A 26,825-nucleotide genomic window follows, 5' to 3' on the forward strand; every position below is an offset into this window, starting at 1 on the left:
GTCTTCATGGTCAAGTTAAATTTATGCATGAAAAATATTGCAGTCACTCTGTCCTTGAGGCTAAGGCTAGAATGATAAAAATGCTTTGTGGTGACAAACTACAGACCTCTGTTCTACTTAATTAGTGAACTATAAAATACGAATTCGTTCATGTATAATGTGCCTATTTGCGTTTTTGCCTCCCTCACATTATAGCTTGATTGTTAAAAAAAGAAGTGATGTTGTGTTGCGTTTAAGTGTGCGCGGGTGAGCGCACGCATCCTCAAACGTTCAAAGCAAACATTGTCCGAATACACTGCTTTTTGCCGGAAGAGGGCACTACACTATAACTGAAACATTCGGCCGTCACTAAATTTGACCCGTTATAATCTGTTAAAATGATACAGCAGAAAATGAGTAACCCGTTTTAAAGCCGCTTTAATTACGCTCGTTTCTCTTCAACTCTTTTAAGTCGTTCCTCTGTTACAAAAAATGTGGAGAAACATGAAGAATCCCACTGACATAAACTCAGGGTCGATAATTAGGTTGAATAAAGTTTAACAAATAAGGAACTACATTGCCTAATAATTAACACATTGGCGTCCATAATATAGTCAGAAAATATGCGAAACTTCATCAGGCTTCATTTGCTCTATGGCGTCATCAAGTGGTCAAGAAGACCAATGTGTAAACTATGCATTATTAAATGCATACCATGCACTCGCTATGCACTCGCAATTGGGTTTCATTTCCACGCCCACATTTACAGGTTAGAAGCCCTGCAAAAGCAAAATACTGTACTAAAATATCGCATAATTTGTCGTTTAAATGAATTATACTAAGCAAAGCATGTTGCATAAAAAGCGCAGAGAAAAAAAAACTGATAAAACTATACAATTTGGCTCATAATACAAGTGTTATCGCAGATAGTAATATGACGTTCATGAACCAACTGAGGTTTTTGTACAGCTCTTCAATAGTGAACGACGGGACTCGAGTCTTTGAAAGGAGCCGTTCAGCCACCCCCCACACACAATAATTAGTTATATTAGTTATATATTTGGACAAATGAAGTCAATGGCACACATACCTTGAGGTTGGTCGATTAAATCAGAAAAATGTGTTAGTTTGGATTTAAAAGCACTCACATGGTTATGCAAATTTTTCCAAACCTAAGTGTTGAAAATTACTCGCTCTTTTTGATGATGACACAGATTTTAAGGCTTCCACCAGGTGTGCAATTTTATTTTGGCTTCCTAAGAAGGAATATTTGGAGATGCGAAGGCCAGGCAATGCCAGGCAATCACGGTATTTATGTTTTCTTTCACGTCAGGCTTGGCACACTGACCCATAGGCTTCTGTCGTTGAATCCCTGGTGTGCTGACGAAGGCCCTACAACTAAATGAACTCTGACCTGGTGTCATGGCTACGAGTGCAGCCTGGCTGTAATGATTGTTTGTCAGGAGCCGACGGATTTGACATCACGGAGGGAGGGGGGAATTTGTTTTGACAAAATGTGGCATGCAGTGCTTTCATACTAACAAAGAGGGCGGGGGCATTTCTAGTCCATAAATTTAGTCTCATAGTGACAGTCTATTACGAATAAGTCATGCTTGCAACATTGTTGAGGTGCACTTTTTGAAAAAGGAGCCTAGAATATGCCTAGCTGCAACTAGCAGGGAAAAGATGGCTTCATCCTGGCGATGGAAAAAATTAACTGAACAATACATTCTGCATTCACAGGATCCATTGTGAGCCAATTAGCACAACACACAGCCCACTATAGCCCAGTGACCTTTGCAAAGGGCGCCATTAGAGCGCAGAAGACAAGATGGGCCGTGAAACATTTCAAGCAGCCTAAGTGCCCGCAGTTCAAGCCAAAGCCGCATTTGTAACACACTTTTCTTTTTTTTCCATCTGGTAAAGTCCAAGGATGTCGTTACAAATCAGTCACTCATACTTTTTTGATTCAGGCGTGATGGGAAAAGTAGACCATCAAGGATTGATTTGTATACATTATGTTGGCGTCTTCTTAACGTAAACGTTCTTAACGTTAACGTTGTGGGAAAAGTTCGCCAAGCAATGTTGAAATCATCCTAAGATGAGGTAAAGTCCACTTTTGGTCAAAAGAATTGGACTGATAAACACATAAGAGAAGTTCATAAGTGTGTTCTGCTGATTAGATGGTTTTGCTATGTGCTAGTCGCAACTTTTACTGCTCTCTTAGATTTTCTTCATGGCATTTGAACCTTAACATTGTGTTAGGCAGATAAATGAGTTTATCAAAAATCAATAACTCCCAATGCTAATTGCCAAAATTTGAATTGAGTGTTCAATTTCCATCATGCAAGAGGAGCAGAAAGTGAGAAGCCAAAGTCTCACAAAAAAAAAAACTGAGTGTGGCATTGTCTTGGATTTATTTTTATGAAAGTGAAGATTATGTAACCCGATTAGTTCGGCCTTTTTTCTCTACGTTCACAGTAGAACATCAGAGCTGTCTGGATGATAGACACACTTGTTACGTTTTCATGGCTAAAGCCTGTGTGCACCACAATTTTTTTTTCCTCTCACCTACCAGGGAACCTCTGCTTTCATGGTGGCGTGGTGATAAAGGCAGAAGAAAGGGCAGCGACCTCTGGACCGTGTGTTGAGGAGCTTTGACCAACACTAGAAACTTCTAGCGGGCGGCAGAAGTTTGCTGTTCCTCACACAATGTGCGTGATGCCGACGTTGCAAACGCATAATACAGTTGTGTTGTTGTGCCTGTGCATCAATGAGATGCTGTTGCTTGTTGTGAACTTACAGGCTTAGTCAGTCAAAAAGCACACACCACTTTATCTTTTTAATAATAATAAAAGAAAAAAGCAACATCAGTTTTAAACAATGGTTAACTACCTTTTTTTTTACAGCTTTTATACAGCTTACAGGTTAGTTTAATTGAAAAAAAAAAAACAAATACATACATCAAAGTGCCTGAAATAAAACAAAAATATGCCAATCCTTATTTTAATGCAATTACACTGCAGGTGGCAAGAATCAAACCTTTTCTCCTTGGGTCCCCCCCAAGGGAGGCCTGCCTCACTATTTGAGACGGACTGGCCAAGTAGCAAGGTCTAGTGTTTTATTCATCAATATGGAACAAAACAAAAACGTGGATGTCATAGTCTAATCCAGTTCACCTGTTGTGCCTTACTTCTAGACATGAAATGCATGTGTATGATTTCCGTGTGGCCATGGGAAGCACTTTGCAAAACATCACTTAGGACATGTTGAGAAGAGCTATTCATTATTTAGCAGTGTGAACTTGCCGTCTCCAAATATGATTGAGAAGCAAATTAACTGGGTGTTACATCATGGTTGCTTTTAAGCTTCTGAAAACCAGCCCGCGTATGAAAGACGGGAGGATGTGTGCACTGTCCATTCAAACAATTGCTCATATTATGGAGCGTAACATGATTCAATTTTGCATTTGTAAACTGAGCAGCAAGTATTGTGGTGTGGCTTGAGCTTGTGCTTAAAAAAAAAAAAAAAAAATATATATATATATATATATATATATATATATATATATATATATATATATATATATATATATATATATATATGCTGGGATAGGCTCAAGCAGGTCTGCAACCTTGTGATCATAACCAGTAACGGTGATGGATGAATATTTCAATTAAAATATGCAGTTTATTTAAATGACATGTGACAGTTCTCAATGGGTCTAAGACTTCCGGCAGAAAAATCCATATCAAAATTTTGTCTCAGTTTATGAGAGTGATATATGAAGATCATTTTCACCTCATAATTTTATAAGTAGCTTAATAAGCACTACGAGGGAGTGGCTTGGCTGAGAATAAACAATAAAAAAGTTAGTCAGTATCCACTGCAGCTGGTGCGTTTTCTCACTCACTTTTCACTCACTTTTGATGTGCAGCCGGTGTACCTGATTGGCCAGTCCGCCGTTTCGTCATCAGGGGCGTGGCCGCGGAGCCGAGCTAGCCGAAGGAAGGAGCGTGGGCAACCGCAGCCCAGGCACTCGTCAGCGTCATCACCTCGCACGCCGCCTGCCCGAACTCCTCGAACAAACACGCGGAGGGATGAAGACAGCAGCGCTTGTCGGCGTCAGGTGCGCGTTGACGCGAGCTGGACGCCTCCCAAGTGTTCGTCCATGCTGAGGGGCGGCGAGTGATGCGGCGAACTGCGTCGAGAGGCACTGAGAGCATCCTGGCAAAAATACTCTTCTTCACAGCTTGTCTTCTTTCGGTCCGGCCTTGAAACGCCGAACATGGCCTTCCAAAGTGCACATTTCTTGGACGAGAAACTGCTCCAGCGATGATGATGATGATGATGATGATGATGTTGAGGATAATGACGACGATGCCGCCTCCTACCGTTAGCATCAGTAGCTAAAAAAAGAAAGGTCTTTGGGTGCACTTGTGCGCCTTTTGGCACCAAGGTAAGTCCTAATACAGTTTGCTCAAATTAAATTGGAAACGTCAAGGAGTGTTTGAAAATTGCAGTGTAAACCTCAGCATGACTTGAGGCCGTTCGATTTTTTTGTCTGTAAATGTCAATTTGACATAAAGGCCGTTCGGAACGTGTCCAAGGGGATGGCTAATTGCTGGTTCTGCCTCCGCCCTGCCAAGACGGCAATTTTGTGCGGAAGGCTCTTGTAATTGTCAGCCTGCACTAAGCCAAGACACTTTTTATTTATTTATTTTATTTTGCCATTAAAAACAAAATCTCATGGCACGTCACCAAACCAAAATGTGACAAAATCAATATATACCTTCTGTTATTTAAAAAAAAAAAAGAGCATTTGATTGTTGCGCAGCAAATTGGATCATTTTGTGCAGTTTCCCAGCCTTTATTGGAACAACTTGACCTTCTTTTACCAAAAAGCCAAGTCGGTAAAGGACAACCAGTTTAGAATGTGAAATGTGTGCACATTTGATTGAAGCCAAAGCTGAAATACACATGTTGCATGATAGCAACAAGAGGTTAATTGATACTGTAACATCTTACAATGTAGGTTTGCTAACCAGTTGTGTAACACCATTGTGATAGGCCCTTGTGCAAAAATGAAAAAAAAAAAGTGCCCCCAGTGCCCTGCCCTTAACACAAGCACATGCGCACACACAGACACACACACAGCTAGTGGAGAATTGCTATCAGTCACCATGGATTATTTTCAGGGCCTCCAATTTCAATATTGTGGTTTTTATATTGAACATCAAATATACCACAAACATGTTCCACTATAATGGTGGTGGTCAGTATACATGTGTGGCATAGATGAACAATTCTACATCTATACAGCCTAAATTACTCATTCAATGAGGTCAAAGTTTGGGAAAGGCTGTTGTGAGGTGTGCTGACCCTTTATTTTAGTCACTGGTTTAACTGTGAAGGCCCACTACATAGAAGGTACATGTTCAAATGGAGTTCATTCAAAGAACTTTTTTCAGTCATTGAACAATGAATGAAAACCCCATGGCAACTGTTATGGAAAATAAGGGTTTGGCGAGCATCTGCGTGGCAATTTTGTTGCTTATGGTGACCATCTGCCTTTGAACAAAGAACCTTTCACTTGTACACTGAATGATGATTCTTTGTGAAGCTAAAATAGGACGACCTTGGCATACGTCTGCTCAACATAGAGGTACTTCTTTGCTTAGGTTCGTTGTACTCATTCCTTCTCTGCATAAGAATTTTCGCTGGATTATGTTTCACTGCACACTCTCACAGACCACTAAATGACTGAAGCTTCAAATGTAGAGAAACCAAAAGATAATTTGGTTACCTGACTACCGATCTTGCCTAAATACTGAAAATTCCACAACGTTTATTTTTCAGATCTCAACATTGGCTTCAAGCTGGTGCGCGCCGTCCGTGCCATCGTTGTCGTGGTCATTGAGCAAAATCCCAAGCTGTTGATGCACGGCCCGCGTTTCGGCGAGTCCGCCCTCGCCACGTGTGAGCTGCGAGCCCGAGTGACGGGCCTCCAAACTTGCCATGGAGCAGGAAACACAGTCTCGCCCCAAAACGGCGGAGCGTTCGCAATCCAAGCGGGCGACTGGACCGCGGCCTGGCCCGCAAATAAGCGCCCCTGAAACACTGTCGGGCACGGCGCCCAGAGGAGGCAGCGACCCTTCGTCCACTTATCAGAAGACCACGCGTCAGCGCTTCATCAGGAATACGCTGTGGTTCTCAGACGCGGACGAGCAGATCTTGGATACGTCAGAAGGTGACGGCCAGCTCCTGAATGTGAACTCACGGGCGGGTGCGTGCTGCTCTACACAGGAGGAACTTGGCTCAGAGAGCTTAGGTGCGCAAAAAGCCAGCGCTGATGAGCGGGGCGGAGCTGATGAGGAAAAGGGCGGAGACGGACAAAACACTCTGAATGCCACGCGCAGTGATGGTGGGAAAAGTGCAGTCAAGGTGGCCAGTGAGGAGACGGAGGAGGAGGCGGAGATGAAGGCCGTCTCCACCTCCCCTGGAGGACGCTTCCTCAAGTTTGACATTGAGCTGGGGAGGGGATCCTTCAAGACCGTCTACAAGGGTCTGGACACAGAAACCTGGGTGGAGGTTGCTTGGTGCGAGCTGCAGGTAAACCACAGCAATTCGCCCCTGCCCTTTATGTTGCTTGGCCGTCGGCAAGCGCGTTCCCGGGACACACCCAAACAACTTATCACCCCCCCCCCCCCCCCCCTCCAAAAAAAAAAGCTTCTTTTACTCATGTTAGTCGTGACTAGGGCTGCACAATGAATCGAATTTTAATCATGTTTACGATATTGGCTGCCACGATTAATTAAGCAGATCCTCGGTGCAAAAACTTCTGCTTTCTGACATAATACATTATTTACCAGTGTGAAATGGCACTGTTTCCCACCTGATTCTTTATATATATATATATATATATATATATATATATATATATATATATATATAAAATTTGAATAAATTCGCTTTGAAGTGACCAAAAATGAAATTTTCACTGCTAATTGATTAAATTTTGTGTGCTAAGTTTTTGCTAGGTCTTGGGTGCTATTTTTGAAATTGTTTATTTATTTATTTTAGTTCATTATTGTTATTTGTAAGTTTCTCCCTGGGGGCCCTGCTAATCTTTCAGGGTTGTGTTTCAATTTGGAGTCGAAGATCTGAAAACGTTGCAGTCCGTGTCCTGAAAGGAGTGATGACGGAGCTCCCACAAGACTCCTTGAGGGAGCACATAAAGGCTAGCCGAGATGGCTGGCTTTGACGCTCCGCAGGGAAAACTGGTGACCTGAAACATTGTTTGCCAGAGCAGTCCTGGAACTTTTCCGACGTCAAAGCCGCGTGAAACAGTCCCAGGTCCGTATCAAGATGTGATCATCTGAGCAGATGGCTTCAATTGCCATGCTGCGTATCGCAGCAGCGCAACTATTCGTTGCTAATTTGGTTGATGATGTGTGTGCGTTTGTGTTAACAACATCAGCAAGCAGCTGTCATGCGTTGGCTTTTGCTGGGTACTGACTTGCAGGTTTGTCCTCATGAAGTGTAGATGCTCTGTAAGGAAAATGCAGATTACAGAGTATTTGGTCACTCAGAGCTGATTTATGATATGCTTATATTTTTAGTGTTCCTTTCACATTGGATGAGTTGTGACAAGAGGTTGGAACGTTAGCAGAATTGGCAGTTGAATTTTGAATTATCTAATTGTCTTCTTCCATTTTTTGGGGAATTAAGATCATTGGAACAGTCCTTGTGTGTTGTTGGCATGGTTCCATTTTTATTTGACGGTGTGAGGTTATAGAAATAACCATAGTTTCATCCATTATGGACTCAGATATTGGGAAGAAAGGGTTGCCGCTTCAATTTGTCTTCCAGACAAAGCCAACGATTCTTAGGCAAAATACTAAGTACACTACTTTGGTGGAAGAGTGGTTAGCACATCTGCCTCACAGTTAAGAGACCCGAGTTCAATTCCAACTTGCTCCGGTCTTCCTGTATGGAGTTTGTATGTTCTCCCCGTGCCTGCGTGAGTTCTCTCTCGGCACTTTGGCTTCCTCCTACATTTCCAAAACACGCTTGACAAGTGTATTGGACACTCTAAATTGTCCTTAGATGTGACTGGATGCATAAATGGTTGTTTATTCTTTTGTGCCCTGCGATTGGCTGGCAACCAGGGTGTTCGCCGTCTACTGCCGTAGTCAGCTGGGATAGGCACGAGCAAGCCGGCAACAATAGTTTTCATGAAGACAATTTTAGTGTGTAACAAAGATATTTTATTTTATTTTTTACCAGGTTAGTTGTTTCCTCTTGGCGTCGGGTGAGGCATAGGGCTGAGGTAGTTGTTATTGCTTCTATCTTTCTGTAACCATTTCTGTTTGAGCTGAATATTGATGAATGAGATTTTTTTTGAAAGGGTGATGTCTGTCCTTGGGCCTTTGCTGAGCCTGTTCGTGGCTTCTCAGTGATGGTAACGCTTTATCTTCTATTGTGAGGGGAGTTCATTGGATGTGCGTGTATGTGCCTGCGTGCGAATGTGTGCGTTTGCTGTAATTGGGGCACAGGGTGCGGTGGATTGACAGCGAACATGATGAAAGAAGCACCCCTTGTTTTCTTCATTTAATCTTCTTCATTTTCCTTGCGACAGCATCATTTATGCACCGTACCCACTTTTTGGGCACCTTGGGGGTAAACCCATGCAGTCCTCCGAACCATTCCTCTGTCGTCAGCTTGCCTCAGTGCTTTTCTGCAGAGGTGAATTATTCATCCCTCTTCAGAAGAGTGCAGTCCCCAAGTTCCAAACTCACACACAACCCGATAGGTTGCGCTCACATACACACAGTCGCACACGCACTCACACGTCCACGCCATCCACATTGTCACAAACATTGTCATTCAGAAGCCCTTTTGAAAGGATTTCTTATTTCCAGCCGACCTTGTGTTGTTTGATGTGGATGGAGTTGATTGTGGAGGGTAAATAATTGAGGTCTCGGAGCTTTCAAGCCTGTGGTCCACCCCTGTGAGGGCGGGGTCGCCATTATGTAAGCCATTGCTGCCAAGACTGGAAGAAAAAAAAAACGCAGCAATGAGCGCCTGCCTTGCAGGAAAGGGGACATCGTGCAGATGGCAAATTGTGTGCTCCACGTGTGGTATGTGTGCAGGGGATTGCTGGTGATCTGGAAGGGAGCGGCTGCTTTGGAGAAAGGGGGGGGGGCGCTATGGGGGGGCAGGCTGTATGCAGCGATGGGGGATGGGAGGGCTTGAAGGTGGAAGATGAGTTTGCAAGATATTGAAGGAAATGGAGAAAGATGAACGGATCGATGATACCAAGTCTTTGCTGCAGTGGGAAGAGGGTGTCGCCCCCTCCATCAACACACACACCTGCCTGCAGCTCACCCCTTGAGCTCTCATTTAGTGGCATTGTGTGGCTCGAGCACATTGTGGCTCTGTTCACAAGCAAATCAATAACCCCTTTAAATCCTGAATGTTGACAAAATTAGTTTTTTTTAAATACCATGTCAACAGCATTAACCCGAATAAGCTCATATTCGTTTTTTGTAAGACGAATAAGACCCTTGATTTACCCCTTTTCCAAGCCAATTATGTGATCATGTAAACATATTCGGGATACCTCCTTTGGGTTTTTGGTTTGTGTGTGGCAAAAGGCAACTGGTTTGATAGGCAGCCTTTGGACTGACTTGGAATTCTGCACCAAGTCTTCCTGTAATATGATCAAATTGGATCAGATCACATGCACATATATGAGCAACATGAAAAATGGATGCTATCTTGATGAAATGTTCTTCAAAACATGCAAAATGAGCACTGTATAGTCCCCCAAAAGAAAAGACTTCAAGAAAAAAATAAGATGAGTGGCATGCGCGAAGGAGCACCAGTCTTTGTAGGTCTTTGCTCACAATAGCCATTATTTGTCCTAATGCAAATGAAGATGCGTCTCTTGGATCCCAAAACATGTGATGTGACTCAGGCCTGCCTGTTTTTTTTCCCCAGGATCGCAAGCTGTCCAAAGTGGAACGTCAGCGCTTCAAAGAAGAGGCCGAGATGTTAAAAGGTCTCCAACATCCAAACATTGTCCGCTTTTATGACTTTTGGGAGTCTCCACTCAAAGGGAAAAAGTGCATCGTTTTGGTGACGGAGCTGATGACGTCCGGGACGTTAAAGACGTGAGTACGTGATAGAAGCGCACACTACTGCATGCCTACGCGCTGCCTCGCCTTCTTCTCTTGTGCAGCTATCTTAAGCGCTTCAAGGTCATGAAGCCCAAGGTTCTGCGAAGCTGGTGCAGGCAGATACTGAAAGGCCTTCACTTCCTCCACACCAGAACTCCGCCCATCATCCACAGGGACCTCAAGTGCGACAACATTTTCATCACCGGCCCCACAGGCTCCGTCAAAATTGGCGATTTGGGCCTGGCCACGCTAAAGGCCGCCTCTTTTGCGAAGAGTGTCATCGGTAAGTGGGCACGGCGTACAAGGCCCATTCGCGCCCTGACTGCGTTTCCCTTCCCCTCTGGCCGCAGGCACGCCAGAGTTTATGGCTCCTGAGATGTACGAAGAGCACTACGATGAAGCCGTGGACGTCTACGCCTTTGGCATGTGCATGCTGGAAATGGCCACCTCAGAATACCCCTACTCGGAATGTCAGAACGCAGCGCAAATTTATCGCAAAGTCACTAGTGTAAGTATGAGGCACGCCGGCCAGTTTAAACCTTTTTTGTTGGCATGCACATGGCTCAAAAAATGCAAAGTCACATGGCGCAGTGTTGACCCAATTCAATATTGTCACCTTCCAAAAATAATGTTATTTTTGCAGACAGCACAAAAATGAAACCAAATAATGATTTGAGGTCTTGAGTCTTCTGTTTGACTAATGTGTGTGGATGTAGCCAGGTTTAGCCAAGCCTTAAAGTCATCATTCAGCGATGTTGACAGCAAAGGGAAAAAATACAAAACAAAATATGACTTGAGCCAAGAAAGTGACGAAAGCGTGCTTGTGTTGATATCAGTCCTGACACCGACACGTGGCAATTTAAAAAAAAAATGTGCTGAATTTGGCTGGGCCCCCAGTCCATACTGTGTATGCGTCATCTCAAAAGCCACTTTTTTGGCCACTGACTGTTTGCTGCTTCTGTGCCCTCCATAGCTTTTGCTCACCAAGATGGTTAAAAATGGGTGGATTGTGTGACTTAATACTGTGCTTAGATTGAAGGGATTGCAGAGAAGATATTTGATATGAAACATGTAATATGAAAAAAAAAATGACCTGGGATTGATTGAATCATAGGTAGACCTAGATATTTTTACATGGATGCATAAATGGAGTCAATTGATATGCAAATGAGATACATCAGCCGGTGGCATATAAATATAAAAATAAAAATAAATAAACCTAGATCATTTAGGTGGAATGCCACCTCCATAATAACTGAGAAAGTCAGTGTGGTAATTGCATGCGTACAATGTGATTCTCATGTAGGGAGTCAAGCCAGCCAGTTACAACAAGGTGATGGATCCTGAAATTAAGGAGATTATCGGGGAGTGCATCTGTCAAAAAAGAGAAGAGCGGTAAGCCATCGAAGCATGTCCCAACATTTTTGCTTTGAACTAGAGTGGCCCAAGGTAATTAGGTTTTGCTACTCACTCTTCTGTGGCCGATTCTTGCCCGACAGGTATGCCATCAAAGACCTCCTGAACCACGCCTTTTTCGCTGAGGACACAGGCGTGAGGGTGGAGCTGGCCGAGGAGGACGACGGGCAAAAGATATCCATCGCCCTCAAACTGTGGGTGGAGGACCACAAGAAGTTGAAAGGCAAATATAAGGAGGGTGGAGCCATCGAGTTCACCTTTGACCTGGAAAAGGAAGTCCCTGAGGTGGTGGCGCAAGAGATGGTATGTGAATGAAGACACTTTGTCGGGGAGGATTTGGGAAGTTCTAATACAGCTTTGGAGATTGCAGTTCCAGCTACTTAATTTTAGCAGGTGGGACGGAGCAGTTATTGAAGTACATTGAAAGAAACAACAAATCAGCGGTATTTGAAGAGTTTTTTTCAGGTTAAGGAAAATATGTTTTTCCTTCAATGCTTTTAAATGGGTCATTGGTTAACAATTATACATAAATTTTTGCTACATGTCGGCTTGGTCCCTCTCAGGGGTGTCTGTCGAAAAATACATGAGAAAAACCCATGATTTCTGAGCCGTGGCAATGCAGGGCTCCACTGTAGATTGAAAAAGATATTGATTCAATCATGCGTATTCATATATGAATGTTGTTCCACTAATATTTTGTTCATCCACATGGGAAATTCACGGTTCCACTAGTCTCATCAATGAAAAACAACACAGTGTAATGCAAACTGCTACTAACATGAAAAGCAAAGAAGAGCAGTCTGATGACAGCAATAAGGGGAATTCCAAATACGTTTTTTCTTTTGTGCCATTGTGCATCAGTGGCTACATGTCATTTGTTGACGTGAATGCTTTCACACTTTGGTCATTTTACTTGCTTTTTATCATCTTTTGCAAATTTAAAAGAAATGGTGATTAAATAACTTCATCAATGCTCACTCTTTTTTTCCATACATCAGACTGCTTTCAAAAGTTTTTCTCTGTTTCTACAAGCCAATATTTCTGATGCGTAATCTGCAACCAGAGACGTGAATCTCTTTTCTCTAGGTGGAGTCTGGCTTCTTCCACGACAGCGACGTGAAGACCGTAGGAAAGTCCATTCGGGACCGTGTGGCACTGATCAAATGGAGAAGAGAAAGAACGGCAATGGCCGCTCATCAAAAGGATGGCGGGCATGTGTTACCGGTGGCAACTGGTCAGGGTGTGCATTCGGGATCGCCCTCTCTGCTGGAGCCGCAAGCGGACACCGAGCAGCGGAACCAACCTCGGACCCCACCAGCCAGTTTCACCTCAGTCACGTGTAAGTCCCTCTCCAACAACCTGTTAAGGGAATAGAAATACATAAACTGTCTTTGCTACAGTCATGCTTGCTGGATTTGGATAAAAATTCCCTCGAAGTTAAAACCCACTTAATTGTCAAATCCATTGTGGTCCACGGCTCAACATTTGTAGAAATGTGTCAGAAGGGGCCAAGGATTTTGTTGCCCTTGTTATTCAGATAACTGTGTGTCTCTGTAGCAGACGGCACTTTTGACAGTGGCAAAGGCTCCACCGTTTACTCGGACTCCCACAGCAGCCAGCAGAGCGTTCTCTATCAGTCCATGCTGGACCCCATCACGATGGCAACACCACAGGTTGGTACATGGAGCGTACACACTCAAGTTGACTCGGGTTGACTGAGCGGGTACCCACATCAAGTATCGATTTCATGCAGATACTGTACCAGGCCTCATTTCAAGGTATTGTTACTGAAGTGAAGTAGTTTCATGATCATGAACTACAAATTAAAAGAAGAGAAAATTGCCATTAATTTCATGACATTTTTAGAAAAATATCTATATTGGAATGCTATAGGTCTGATCACATTTTTTCAGATCATTCTTGCAGTATTTTAGCCATGGCCTGCTACTGTGATAACTAGGTGGTTGTGCCATGTTGACCTTTTGACACATTGTTACCAGTGAAATTTCAGCTCCCTACTGTCTTTTTTTTTTCAATGCTTTCCTTTTGATGTGAACTTCTTTTGATGTAAACATCAAAGGATTGGCCAAAATACCATGCAAGGGTTGAAATAATCTGTCAAATGATCTGCTTTTAGTGCATTGCCTAATTACATGCAGTATTTACATCCATGTCTGTATGGAGCAAAAAAAAGAGCAGTAAATTATCATTTATGTATCCGTCCCGCTTTTGTGTCCGCAGGCCAGTTCGGTCGGTCACCAAAATCAAACAACAGAGCGCGCGTCTCAACAATACCTCCCACCTGCGACACAGTACGCGTGTCAACCAAGTGGTGCCGCCAACCTCAGTCAGGCCACTATCTGCGAATGCTACCCGTTGCCGAGTATTCCCACAGCGGCGCAGTGCTACCAGACGCCAGGCCACCAACCGCCGCAAGCACCATTAAACTGCGTGGCTTCGGTCCAGCAGCAGACCTACACGGTGGCGGCTTATCAGCCACCGCCGGAACAAAGTTGCCCCCTTCCCTGCGTGTCCTCGACTGTGACGGCAGTGGCGCCGTGTCATTTGGCGCATGCTGCCACTAACGCCGCAACAATTTTAAACAGCCAGCAGGAGCATCAACCATGCTTGGCGCAGACAAGTCAAAACGTGCCTCAGCCTTGCCGTCAAAGCCAACACCAGCACGGCCGCGCGGCAATGCAACCTCTTCTCCAGTCTCAGACTCTACGGGAAAGCCACCATCCCAGCCAGGATGAAGTCCAGCAGGACCAGACTATAAGCACAAGTCAACCGTGTTCCGACGTCAGCTGTAGCCGTTCTCCTGCTCCATTTGCGCACCTGGACGGGCAGCCGTCGACTCCGCCGCGGAGCTGTGGAGGAGTGGACCACGTGGCTACGCCTAGCGTTTCGCTGGCCACGCAACAGAGCCAGTCTACTCTCCTGACTCCAAAGGTGATTTTACCGGCTTTTGCATGGCTAAAATGCAAGAATCCAAATCTTTGTGTCCAGTGTTCATGTTTTGCACATCCTGCTAATGATATAGGTGGCGCCTTTTGTTCGACAACATAAGTGGTACACTGTACCGTCCACAGTCCGCCCACAGTCTTCTTGCTTCATGTTGTGCAGAATGCGGCATTGGTATCAAATCTCCAGCACCCGTCGCGCACTTTCCCCGCCCAGTCAATTTGCCTTCAGCAACCACTCGCCGAAGCAGACGTCCATCGGCAGATTTCCACCATGCTGCCGCCAGCGGTGCCCTCAACTCAGGTAGACTGTCACTTGTTCTTCTCCTCTTTAGCAACTTTCTGTATGAGGATCTCTCAGTTGAAAACATTTGGTTCTTTTTCTGTAGGCAACATGATTTTCTTCCTTCCGTTGTCTATTTCGTTTTCCCCTTGACCTTTGTTCACAGTACCCATCTGTCCAGGTGATGGCAGCTGTTAGTGACTGTGCCTCCTCGCACCTGCACGCACACACTGCCCCTCGCTCTTCAGCGCCTTCTTCTCTCAACCATGCCTTCCTTTCTCCGGGACACGCTCTCCCACTCCCCGTCACCCCCTCTGTCTCCCCGCTCTCGCCAATTCGCTTAGAAAATGACTTAGTTGCATCCGTACCAGTGTTGCTTCAAGCCCTACCGTCACCCGTGCCGGCACCTCCGAACACTCAGGTGGCCGTTGCTCGGCAACAGGGTATCGCGGATGACTCCGCTTTTTCTGAAGCATCCTTTGCACGTCCTATATACACACACCCCGCCGTCTCTCCCAACACACACCCGCCCACAAATGGCAGCGCTCTCACGCAGGTAAATATGATGACATGCTCAAGTTCACCAGAAAAAAAATGCTGTGTAGGTGGCTGTGTATGTGTGTGTGCGCCTCACTTTAAATTGGATCCAAAGTTATGTTTTCAATTTGAATTTTTTTTTACATCTATTTACATTGTGAAAATGTGTTCGATCTGCCTCCCTCACGAAACATAGCAGTATTGTACATAGTCTTGACCCCGCCCCCTCCTCTCTTTCTCTTTGAAGTTGATGGCCAGCCACTCCGAACTCATCCAGATGAACAGTCTCACACAGCCCGCACATTTATCGACACCTGCTCAGAATGTCTCGGAGGTGGGTGCGCTTATCTGCCAATCAGAGAAAGAGATTCCGGGCCAGGCTCCACCTTTTTGTCCCACCGTATCTCAGAGGGCGTCAGTTGGCTTTGCAAGTTCCAATCCAACACAGCAGCAGTTCAATGTTGCCACGGGAGATGCAGGCCCAACCGAGGCCAGCACAGATGTAAGCGTTGAGATTTTTTTTCTCACTGAGCTGATGTTGATAGACTATACGCCATCTTGAATGTATTCAGTGGGAGTTCATTTCATCCTTTGTTGTTTCTTGTCTGCAGGATCACGCTGCGGAAAAACACACTGGGGGACAAAGCTATGACAGGTAGTAACCGGGTTTTTTTTTTTTCCTTCTGGCATGTTCACTCGTCACACACCATTGATTCATGAGTTGTTTTATCATATCTCTGCCACTGCAAATATTTGGTGTTTTCTTCAATAAAAAATGATTAACTTAAGTTGAATGGTGCTGGAAAAACGTTATACTAGCCAGTGACTTGTCATTGTTTTTTGCTACACGCCAGTGTCAACTCTGATGCCACGTCAGGGAAGGAAATGAGTGACGGCTATGAGGGCACGCACAGCAGTAAAGGCCAGGGTAAAATCCGCAAACACCACCGCAAGTCAACGCGCACTCGGTCCCATCAAGAAAAGATGAGCAGGCCAAAGCTCAGCATGCTAAACGTATGTTTGCAGGTCGCAAACATTTTCCAGTAGTCACGTGTTTGGTTGACAGTAAGTGTCAATATGCTTCCTTGGCGTTGCAGGTATGCAACACGGGAGATAAGATGGTGGAGTGCCAACTGGAAACGCACAATCACAAAATGGTCACCTTCAAATTTGACCTGGATGGAGACGCGCCGGAAGAGATTGCAACTTACATGGTGTGTAGAACACGCCGCTATTCATGTGCACCATTTGCTTGCGCCGTTTTCATCTGGTGAAATATTTCCATTCATTTCCCATGGATTTTCTTGTGTTTACCATCGTGTCTTATAGTTCACAGCCTTTGTGTTTGTTGCATTCTGCTTAAAAAATATTAAAACAATTTTTTTTTGGGGTGGTCTATTTTACGACCCGTCTCGTCAGGTGGAGAACGATTTTATCCTACACTTAGAGAAAGAAGTGTTCATTGAGCATCTGAAGGACATTGTAGACAAAGCTGAGGACTTGTTGAGTGAAGATGCAGAGGCGGAGAGAAATTGTGAGCAGACCAATGGCAGTGCCGCAAGTCAAGGAGCTGGCACCATGCAAATGGAGGTGAGATGAGTGCTCACGCTTTGAGCTTCCTTCTTCACCAGCTGGCAGGTGGCACGTATCCAGCATCTGATCCAAATCATCACAAGTTTGGACGTGTCATGTGTACAGCCTGTTTCATGCAACTCTTTGTATTTTTTAGGGATTGAAGTCTTGTGCCCCCAGTACGTCACAGCTTGTCTATCAACAAAATGGTAAGACAATTGACTCTTGGTTTTCACGTTCCCATCAATGCTCACGTAACGGGATACATTTCCTGCCTGAAAAAATGAAAGCGTTAATGACGGAAAAAAAATGTGAAAGTCATTTGAACTGGTTTCCTTTTTTGATTACGAAAACCTGTGTGTCGACTCTCTCTGTGAACTCTTTTAAGTTCTTCCATTGTGTCTTTGGCAGTCCTTCACACCGGCAAGCGCTGGTTTATCATCTGCCCAGTGGCTGAGGTGCCAGTCCAAGACGAAGATGAGAGCCGATCTCATGGCTCCAGTCGACGTAGTACGTATGGCGCAAGCATGCGCACGCTTGCGAGCTCTGTCTTGCGTCATATCCCAATCTTTGGTGCAGTGAGAGGCTAGATGCAGGCAGTATGTTTTCCGCACACAAGAGAGCAAGGGATGCAGCAGTGAAGGATGATTCAACGCATGATTGTTAAGACATGAAAGGATGCTAGAAAGTCTTTGGTTTGGCTTTGTTTTTCAGATTGCGAAAAGCCAGCCTCGCAGTTGACGGACGTCCTTGCGTCTTCGCCAGGCCCCTCTTCGGTGTCGGTGCGGCGTCAAGACCAAAACATCGGCGTCCGCCAGCTGCAGTCCACTGTTGCCCAAGAGAAAAGCGAAACCGAGGCTGGGAGCTTTCCCGTCCTGAACGTTGGTGTCTCGGCCGCCTCCATTGTGAGCGACATCCCGTGCTGCTCTTTTGTGCCGCCGCTCTCGCTGGATATGAAGATTGCGGAAGAGGTGGAGGCGGCCCCTCTTGCAGTCAAGGAAAAGGCCAGTCCCAGCGCAGAGCAGCGTGCCGCTCACCCCTCGGTGATCCTCCAGCAGCCCTTTCCCGCTTCGGTGACCTCACAACCGCAGAGTCCGGCGCATCAGACCTCAGTATCGTTGGGTCCCGGGGAGTCGGACGGCGAGGGGCCGCGCCGGCTGGAATTTGCCGATCGCACCATAAAGACTTTAGATGAGAAGCTGAGGAATCTGCTGTACCAGGAGCATGTGCCCCCGCAGCCGTCCGGTACTGTCACCGACCCGCAAACCACTGGCGCTGAAGCGCCTGGCTCCACGTCGATATTGGACAGTTGGAGCAGTGAGGCGCCGGTGCCCAAGAAACAAGGGGAGCCATTGGTGAGCACAAACATTGTCTTTTTGTGTGTGTGTTTTGGTTTTTCCTACATGGTGGGGCTTTTGACTCTCTTTGCAGACCTCTTGTCCTCGTGGGGCCATTTTGGTGGGCCCCACTTGACCAAACCTCTTTTTGAAGGTCAAGACTTCATGTTAGAGTTTAGGTTTGCGTTGGAATTCGGTTCAGACTAGGCCTATGTCAAAGGGATTATGTCAAAGGGATAGCCCCATTACGATAGTCAAACAAACTTGTGTGTGTGTGTGTGTGTGTGTGTGTGTGTGCTTTGATTTCAAATATTTTGGCTATCATAACCATCTATTTACATGTTCATAATTTCATAATGTACATTATACCAATGTTCATATTGCACATTTCAATACTGGCCCAGTATATTGGCTTTTAGCAACCAATATTAGTAGCGATTGAGCACAGTACATCCCTGTATTGCATTATTTTACTCCTAAGATCCACTGCTGGTTCCTTGATTTTGTGTTGATGGTGCGCTGCACTTGTCCTTTTGTGTTGGCCTCAGATGCCTCAAAGACCAGATGGTGCGGCTCTTTTGGCAGGTAGGCAAAGTTTCCCTGTTGAATGTGTTGACCATTTGTGTCCCAATTAAAACAAGTTTCTTCTGTTACTGAAGCTACTGATAGAAATCTGGGCCGAGAAGCCGTTACCGTCAGCGCTCCTTCACATGACTCAAGAAGCAGTTTTCAAGTAAGTTTGTGTTCATCTTTTTTTTGTTGTATTTGCTTGTCTAAAAAGTGGAACTCCATCAAATGAGGGTGAAAAATTAACACCTGCTGGACAAAATTTTCTTTGTCAGTTTAAAATCGCTACCTATAATAAGATCACATGGGCCAATAGTCTAACTCCAAGGGGTTGTCCAATTTTACAAGTCAAAACGATCTAGTTTACTAAAATTGATTTAAATTATGCTGATGGAACTAACTGGCTAGAGGAGTAGAATAGCTGGTGTATGTTAAACATCTTTAGGGATTCACTGAACACATGTCACGACGCTAAGGTGCTTTCTGACAAATGTTTTGAAATCTTACCTGTCTTTCAGATCACATCAATGTCACCAAAAAGCACTCCCTCCGATTGTTCTCAAGGGTCACACAGCAGGGGTCATGAACAGAATGGAAAGGAGAAGGCCCACACGACTTCTGGTAAAATTCCAGGTGCCCCCGGACCCCGTTGCAGCAACCGCTTCTCCGCTCCGCCCAACTTCTACCAGGCAAGCTCCATATCTAGCCCGGACGTCACGCCGCACCGTTTGCCCCGTGCCGTCACAGTCAGCGTGCCGAACCGTCGCCGCTCCCGCCATTTGGACGAGGACAACGGCAAAGCTCTTGCGACCGGGCGTCTTGCCGCCTCGGCTGAGCACGGCAGGAGCGAGCTAGTCAAGAAGGCGGTGGCCTTTCTCAAGCGCTCGGGGCGGAGTAAAAGCCAGCAGAGCTCCGATACGCCGAGCCCACGCCCCTTGGAAATGAACGGGCACGCCCCTTCGCCTTCCGCAGGACGTGCGCAAACGTCCTACATTAGCAGCGACAACGACTCCGAATTTGAGGATGCGGACATGAGGAAAGAACTGCAGAAGCTGAGGGAGAAGTAAATTCACACCCACACATGCGCACACACACACACTCACACACACACACGCACAACTGGGAGATCTTTACATATCAAAGCTTTATTTTGATGAGACGAGTCAAGGCAACCTTAAGTGTTAGGTGATAATCAACAACAAAATGGCAAACATTGAATGTTGAAACAATGAGCTTGATATGTGTGTTAATGATGTGAGCCAGTGTGTGATTGCACGACAACCAAATTGAACTGACGGAAATGTGGAGAAACAGCAGAAACGTGAAGTATCCTACTTGCTGTGCTTTTCCATGGTGGGCTAGGCACATGAAGGAGATATCAGATCTTCAAGCATTCCAGAGGAGTGAAATTGAACGTCTGTATCAAGAGGTGGGAAAGTCCCTGCCCCCCAACGTGGGTCTGCTTCACGCGGCGCCTCCCTCCAGTCGTCGACGGAGGACCAGTAAACACAAAGTCAAGGCTGGCAAATTGCTCAATCCTATGGTGCAGCAGCTCAAAAGTAATCTGGGCTCCACCACGCCTGAGAGAAAAGGTGTGTGGATTTCATGCATGTCCTCCATGCAAGTAGGGCAATGCAACTAATAGAATTCAAGTTTAATTCATCATTTTAAAAATCAAAGATTTGAAAATGAGCTGTATCATGAAATCAAGATTTTGTAAAAGTGGCGCAATCCTAGTTGGTTGGTTTAGAAGACATGCTTACAATAGGTACTAATTACCTAGTAGTAGCATTCAAAGTCATAGTTGACTTATTTAGCTATTTTTAGCTGTTAAATGTTGATATTTTGTCTATTATCTGATAGCTAATTATCTGTCTGTTATTTGATAGCTCAATTATTCAATATGCAGTTTATGCTTTTAACATTTTTTTTCCATTTGCTGTCGACTGAAAATGACATCACATATGCTAAGAACGCAGGTAACGATCACTCACGGGTAGGCTTATTTAGGTCACATGACTAACAGGTGCTCCATGATTGGCCGCCACCTGATCCTTGAGCGCAGCTGATCTCATTTTCAGTTGACAGCAAATAGAAAAATGTTAAGCTATATTCATAGCTTAATGTTGTTTGCACAAGCTCTGAATGTAAAACTGTTTAAAAATCCAATCCAACTTAAGTTTTTGGTCATTGTGGCCAGGCCCACGTATGGGGATTCAACATGGAAATGTTTGCTTTTGTCTTTTCATTTGTACCAAGGGGAAAGTTCCGGCAGTTCATCCGGGTCCCCCGCTGGTTCTGGCGGCGGCTCAGACAATCGACACGGCGTGACCCGGGAGCGGGTCCAAACCCAACAGCCGTGTTCCTTGAAAGGCTCTTTGTCGTCAGACAACATCTACGCCGGCCAACACGCTGACGCCGCAACGAACCTGGCTGGCCAAGGTACAATTAGGAGCGCTTTTCCCAGAAAAAAACCCGCGAATGTGGATGGGTCTACACCAGCCGCAGCGCTGCAGTGTTGCGGGTTGCAGGGCAGCAAATCAAGCATGTCGACTCACAAAAACAGCAAAATGTGAACCTATCAGAATAGCAACGGGACAAAATTTCCCTGAAACGAGTCTTTCAAAATGCCAAGTTTGGTTGCTTTGGCCTTTTCAACTTATGGCGGCTACATTTTGATTTGCAGTATTTCGGCGCTGCTACAACGATATTAGTGTTGGCCAACCTTTGTGAGCTTGCGTGAACCTTGACAAGAAATCAACATTGACTGCCTTGGCAAACGTTGGCCCCCACGTGTATAAGTTAAGATCTACACTCTGCTGCCAATGCTGCCAATGTCCTTTTGGAGCTTGAGAATATATTAGTTGTTAGTAGGAAGAGTAACCCAATTAGGAATGGTGCAACATCAGACATGAGTTCAATTCTTCTAGACATATATCATTAGTCTTAACACTATTTCCCTGGTCATTTTTTAGCATGAAAAGAGGATCAGATTAACTACTATAAATTAAGATCTAATTTTATGAATAATAATAATGATTTGCAAGTGAGCGGCATCGCCAACATGCCTTTGACTCGTGATGCCGTTTGTTCCCATTGGCCATTTGCTGCATACACTTTTGTGATTGTGGGGTTTTGGTGTGTCCATCTTTGTGGCATTTTTCAACGTGTCTCTCTTGTGTCTTCTCTTCTTTCCTCTCATGTTCCTTTTTTTCCAGGCTGGACGGTTTACCACCAAACATCAGAGAGGGTCACCTTTAAGTCTAGTAGCAAACCACGCACTCGATTCCTCAGTGGACCCGTGTCCCTGTCCATCTGTTTGTATTTGTTCCTTTCTACTTTGATTACCCGATTTGTAGGTGCCACACAATCAATTTGGACCGCAGTGCGCCACCACCATTGCAAGCATTTGGCATCCCCGTCGCCACCATCTGCAAACTCTGCACAGCAGTCATGCGAGAAAATATTGTTCGAACTTATTGGCTCCGGCAGTCTGTGAAGCCTGCACCTAAAGGAAATACTGCCATTTTGTTGACACTGATTTTTTTTTTTTTTTTTGAAAAGACGAATCTACGGCCCAACTTTTTGCAAGTAATTTGTTAGATTTTGCAGTGGTCCCATGGACACTAAAAGTAAAGCTCAGCCCAGAAGAAACCACATGGGGACAGAGGACACTTTTGACTGCCAAAGCAGGACTCTTCCCATCCAAATCAATGGCTTGTCTCGTCACAGTCATTTGCTTGACTTTTCTTTGTCTTCCCACTTGATTGAAGACGTGCATGTTTCTGACCTTAACTTGACCAAGTTGATTTTGTAACTTTTTGTTGGGTCGGTTAACAGGCATAGCAGAGTCACCCTGGCAAAATCCAGTCATGCACCGAGTCTTCCTGGGAGAACACACACCTTCACTTCATTCCCCCGAGCACAAATTGTCCACTGCGTGGCTCTTAGCTCATCTGCTTCTGAGATGACGTTTGTGTTGAATCAAGCATTACGAGGACAGAAGTTAAAGGGGAAGTCAACCAAAATATGTTCGTTACCATATCTTCTCTGCAACCCCAGTAGCCTAAACATGTGATTAAGATGAATATTGCTTTTGCAGAATTTGCTAAATCTATGTGACAAGACATCACAGTTGCTCAGCATACGAATGCCACATGACTAAACTCAGAACACAGGTGAGCCTTGATTGTTCATAACCTGAGCCCTCAGCAAGCTGTGATGACTTTGGTAAAATGGGCGCCCCCTGAGATGGCTGCTTTATTTCATATTCCACAAATGTAATATCCATCGAAAAGCTGCGTTTGAACTTGTGAGGGCACTTTGAACATACCCTTGGAAGACAAAAATAGGTTGACTTCCCTTTTAAGCCAGGTTAAAGAAAAAGGAAGCTGAGGCGTTCCTGCTGGATTTAAAGCGGCTGTCCATTTTTCAGCTGAGTCATGTGCCCATTGCTGTTGTCTTGGGCCTAACATTTTGTCTTGTGCTGTTTTATAGGGTCCACTCTGAAACGGCTATGTCTTGGCAAAGAGCGCAGCAGTAGTAACTATCTCATTTCCTTGCTTACAACCCCCCCCTTATAATATTTTAATCTTTAGTTATATTGTTTGTGCATGTCTTGCTTTGTTTTTTCAGCACTTGAAGCTGTGGTGGTGTTGACTGCTGCTGACACTGTTTTCTTTTGCATTATAATCGTCCACATTTCTTTGGTCACTACTTGCATAATGTTGCAGAAGTTTTCCGTTTATGTCCTCATTTGTGACTGTCCTCTTCTAATGGTTGGCTGCTACTATCACTGTCAGTTGCTGACGTCTCATTCTGGATCTGTCAGCAGATTGTGTTTCATTTTTTATAGCGGGTGTTTACGTGAGACTTTTGTGTCTTTCTCAGGGTCTTCTTTTCGTGCTGCCGCTCAGGCGCAGCCGTCCCTCGCGTCGGCCACATCCTCTCCACCATCTCCTCAACCCGTCGCTCAGCTCCAGACCACCAATAACAACAACAACAACAGCAACAACAAAAGAGTGTTTACTGAGGACCTGCACAAATTGGTGACCAACTGTGCGGGAGCGGCGGCCCATCAGCCACCCCCCTCCTTGAACCAGATGAAAGAACGAAGGAGCTCACATCACCTGAGAGGCAAAGTTCCTCCCCTGCCAGCAGCGGCCATGCACAAGGTACCTTGCAATCCACGTCGGCCACTTCAGGTGGAAATGAACTTTCAGATTTAACAGTCTGACAAGCCCGACAAATGAGTGAGTCCAAAATTGGCCAAACAGATGAAATCGGGCTTGAAAACGGCAAGATGTCCTCTCAGCGATTTGAATGTGATGAAAACATGCTGTCAATCAGATATATTTGTATGTATTGTCTAGCACATACTGTATCTACACCTCCCACCCATGAAATATGAAAGGGTCGGACTGTGTTCCATTCCAGAATAAATGCCACGCTGTTCCTGGCGGCTCACCATGATGCAGCCGAGGCCTGGTGTCAACGCAGGCGCTGCCCCTCGCTTACCTTTTGTCTACGGCCCCTCTCCAGCTCCTTTTTCCTCCCAGCGCCGTCCCGTGGCATTAGCAAGCCCCTCTTCCACCATAGCCAAAGCTGGAGTCCAAGCGCCCGAGTCTGATGACGGCCTCCGCCGAACCTCCGTCAGGATGGCCTGACCCGGAGGCTGGTGTACGGCGTCGGCTGGCATGCATCTCCACAAGCGCTCGAAGCCGATCGACATCAATTGCGTGTGTGTGCATGTCATATGTTATGTGCCGAGGCTCCATGCTTCTTGACAAATGTGCTGGTTCTCTCTCAGTCTGTGCGTTTTATCTGGAACATTCGAAACACCACGTAGGAATCAAAATGCCAGTGGCTTCAGCTTCTCACACCAACTTATATTCCCATTGATGTGCCTTGAACCCTCCACTTTGTCTTGATTAATTTGATGAAAAAGCTGACTGGAGTGGAGTATTTTTTTTAAGTCCACTTTACTCCTTTTTTGCTCCTGAAAGCCATTGAAAATGCTCCTGTTCAAATGATCAATTGACTTTTTTTTTAAACCTTGCTCTCGTGTGACAGCATGCCCTAGTGATGCAAAGCACCGTTGCCTTGCAATGGAAAAAGAAACGAATAAGAATGAAAGGAAGCAGGTGAAGGGCAGCAGACTGCTTCTTTCAGTTCAATAGCTTGCACTTTTTGTCCTTGTCCCATTTTCACAGGAAGTGGCACAACATTTGGCTGTACTGTATAGGACCATTGAGAAAAAAGGAGAGCGCCTAGAGCCATATGCGATATCTGTGGGGGGCAGGTGAGCAGGTAGCAGTAACCCTGTGCAGGCTTGAGGCTTTTAAGTGCAATTGGATTGCGGCATTGCCACGAGCCTTATCTAACCACAGCTCACATGGCGTGTGCAACAGGGGCAAGGAAGTGCAAACGTATTGGACTGTTTGGTTATAAAAAATCGGAAAGCACCAAAAAGAAAAAGTCCAAATATTGTCGCTATTTTTAGTATTTTTCTTTCCAGGTTTCTCATTGAATTTTTCTTCCCTGTCACCTATTGCAAAGTGGATTGTGGCTGTGGGAGATTTGCACAAAATACCGACTCCCGTGCTTGTATTTATTGCTGAAGTGTTCCACGTGTGCAGAGCCTGTTCTCTACCCTAGTTACAAATCATCAACACCAAAAAGCATGAACGTTTTCTGCTCCGCAAGACACGAGAGAACGGTTTCAGGACTCTGATCCTTCCAAGCTGTGAATTGTACAGATGAGTTGTAATGTAAATTGTATATTTTGTTATTCAACTTTGTGGGCGTGTTGTGGACAAGTTGCTCGGGTGTACACTATCAATTCAATTTGAATTGGACTTTTCTAGAGATTTATGCAGAATCCTCTTCTTTGGGGAAAATACTTCCAGTTGTAAGAGATTTCTGTTCTCTGCCATCTCTGTCTGGGCTTTGTTTAGTCAATGTTTAGTTTTGTGCTGAGCAGAGGAAAGCGACTTCTTGTACAATTTCAAGTGGTGGCTGGTGTTTCCCCTCCTTGCATGTCTGAGGCCAACAAACGTTCCTTCATACCTCGTGCTATCATTCTGGGGGGGGACAAGAAAACATTTGACTGTGATGGAGAACTTGAACCTGCCACACCGCATCAGTCATCCTACCTGCTGCACCGTTTGACCATATTGAGAGGCTGTAAATAAATATTTTCAGTCTGATGCTCACGTTTGATTGTTTTGGTTTGAAAAAAGGCCCTGCCAAACACACTTCTCTGATTTCTTTGACACATGGTGCTTTGTGTGCTCAAAAGAAAAGCACTGGCTAAATGCAGTCCAGTGACGTTCAGTCATTCTAGAGGAATTTGTGCAAACAAACATTTAAATACAACGTTTACTTCAAGAGATTTGATTTAAAACTTTACATATATTGTACTACAGTATTTAGGTCGATGGTGGCTTTATAGATTAGAAAAAATTGAGAACGAGGTGCTCAACATGACTGAAGGCTCTAGTAGTAGATGGCAGAAGTTTTCACTAAATTGTATGTTTTCTTTAAACTTAAATTGAATCAATTACTTTCAAACATTTATTTGGGTATTTTGTAAATGACGAGGACCCCCCCCCCCCCCCCCCCCACACACACACACACACACACGCACACACACACACACACAGATAATTAAGCGCGGTTTTACTGTACTAGTGGTGCAGCTGAAGAGACTTGCAGTAAGAGATAGATTTTTTTAAACATGTGCGCCTAATACACTGCTGTGGCTCATAGTGATTCTTGAATAGCTATGTAATTTCTCCTTGGTTCAGGGTGCAACCTGTTTTAAAGCCACTGACGTAAGAAGTAGTTTAGCAATGAATAAAATCCTTATGACAGAAACGCATTCCTCCCAAACGCCAGATTTTGTGAGGTCGTAGTTTATTCAACAGAGCGGCAGATTCGCTCGGATAACACACGAGCACTACATTGATCGAATGTGATGGTGAAA

At 45.0% G+C, this 26,825-nt stretch overlaps 1 protein-coding gene across 6 annotated transcripts; it reads left to right on the forward strand.

Moving 5' to 3' along the window:
* The first annotated feature begins 3,975 nt into the window (after positions 1-3,975).
* On the forward strand, positions 3,976-26,046 carry LOC148428169 (serine/threonine-protein kinase WNK2). 6 transcript variants are annotated; one of them, XM_088407573.1, is made up of 30 exons: positions 3,976-4,438; positions 5,839-6,591; positions 9,985-10,157; positions 10,226-10,446; positions 10,514-10,671; positions 11,470-11,558; positions 11,663-11,882; positions 12,666-12,918; positions 13,137-13,252; positions 13,821-14,531; positions 14,706-14,846; positions 14,992-15,381; positions 15,610-15,696; positions 15,772-15,864; positions 15,974-16,017; positions 16,217-16,376; positions 16,460-16,576; positions 16,782-16,952; positions 17,092-17,143; positions 17,346-17,444; positions 17,649-18,289; positions 18,820-18,856; positions 18,931-19,004; positions 19,357-19,901; positions 20,201-20,430; positions 21,098-21,280; positions 22,057-22,155; positions 23,336-23,380; positions 23,729-24,012; positions 24,275-26,046. In XM_088407573.1, exons 2-30 carry the CDS (start codon positions 5,998-6,000, stop codon positions 24,308-24,310), a joined length of 6,063 nt encoding a protein of 2,020 aa, XP_088263699.1. In that variant the 5' UTR covers positions 3,976-4,438; positions 5,839-5,997; the 3' UTR covers positions 24,311-26,046. The 6 variants fall into 6 exon arrangements, with proteins under 6 accessions (XP_088263699.1, XP_088263696.1, XP_088263697.1 ...); XM_088407570.1 differs by having other exon boundaries at positions 15,610-15,864; XM_088407571.1 differs by having other exon boundaries at positions 13,140-13,252; positions 15,610-15,864.
* The last annotated feature ends 779 nt before the right edge of the window (positions 26,047-26,825 follow it).

This window comes from Hippichthys cyanospilos, chromosome 2 (assembly GCF_059441005.1).
Source record: "Hippichthys cyanospilos isolate Australia breed blue-spotted pipefish chromosome 2, RoL_Hcya_1.0, whole genome shotgun sequence".
NCBI lineage: Eukaryota > Metazoa > Chordata > Actinopteri > Syngnathiformes > Syngnathidae > Hippichthys > Hippichthys cyanospilos.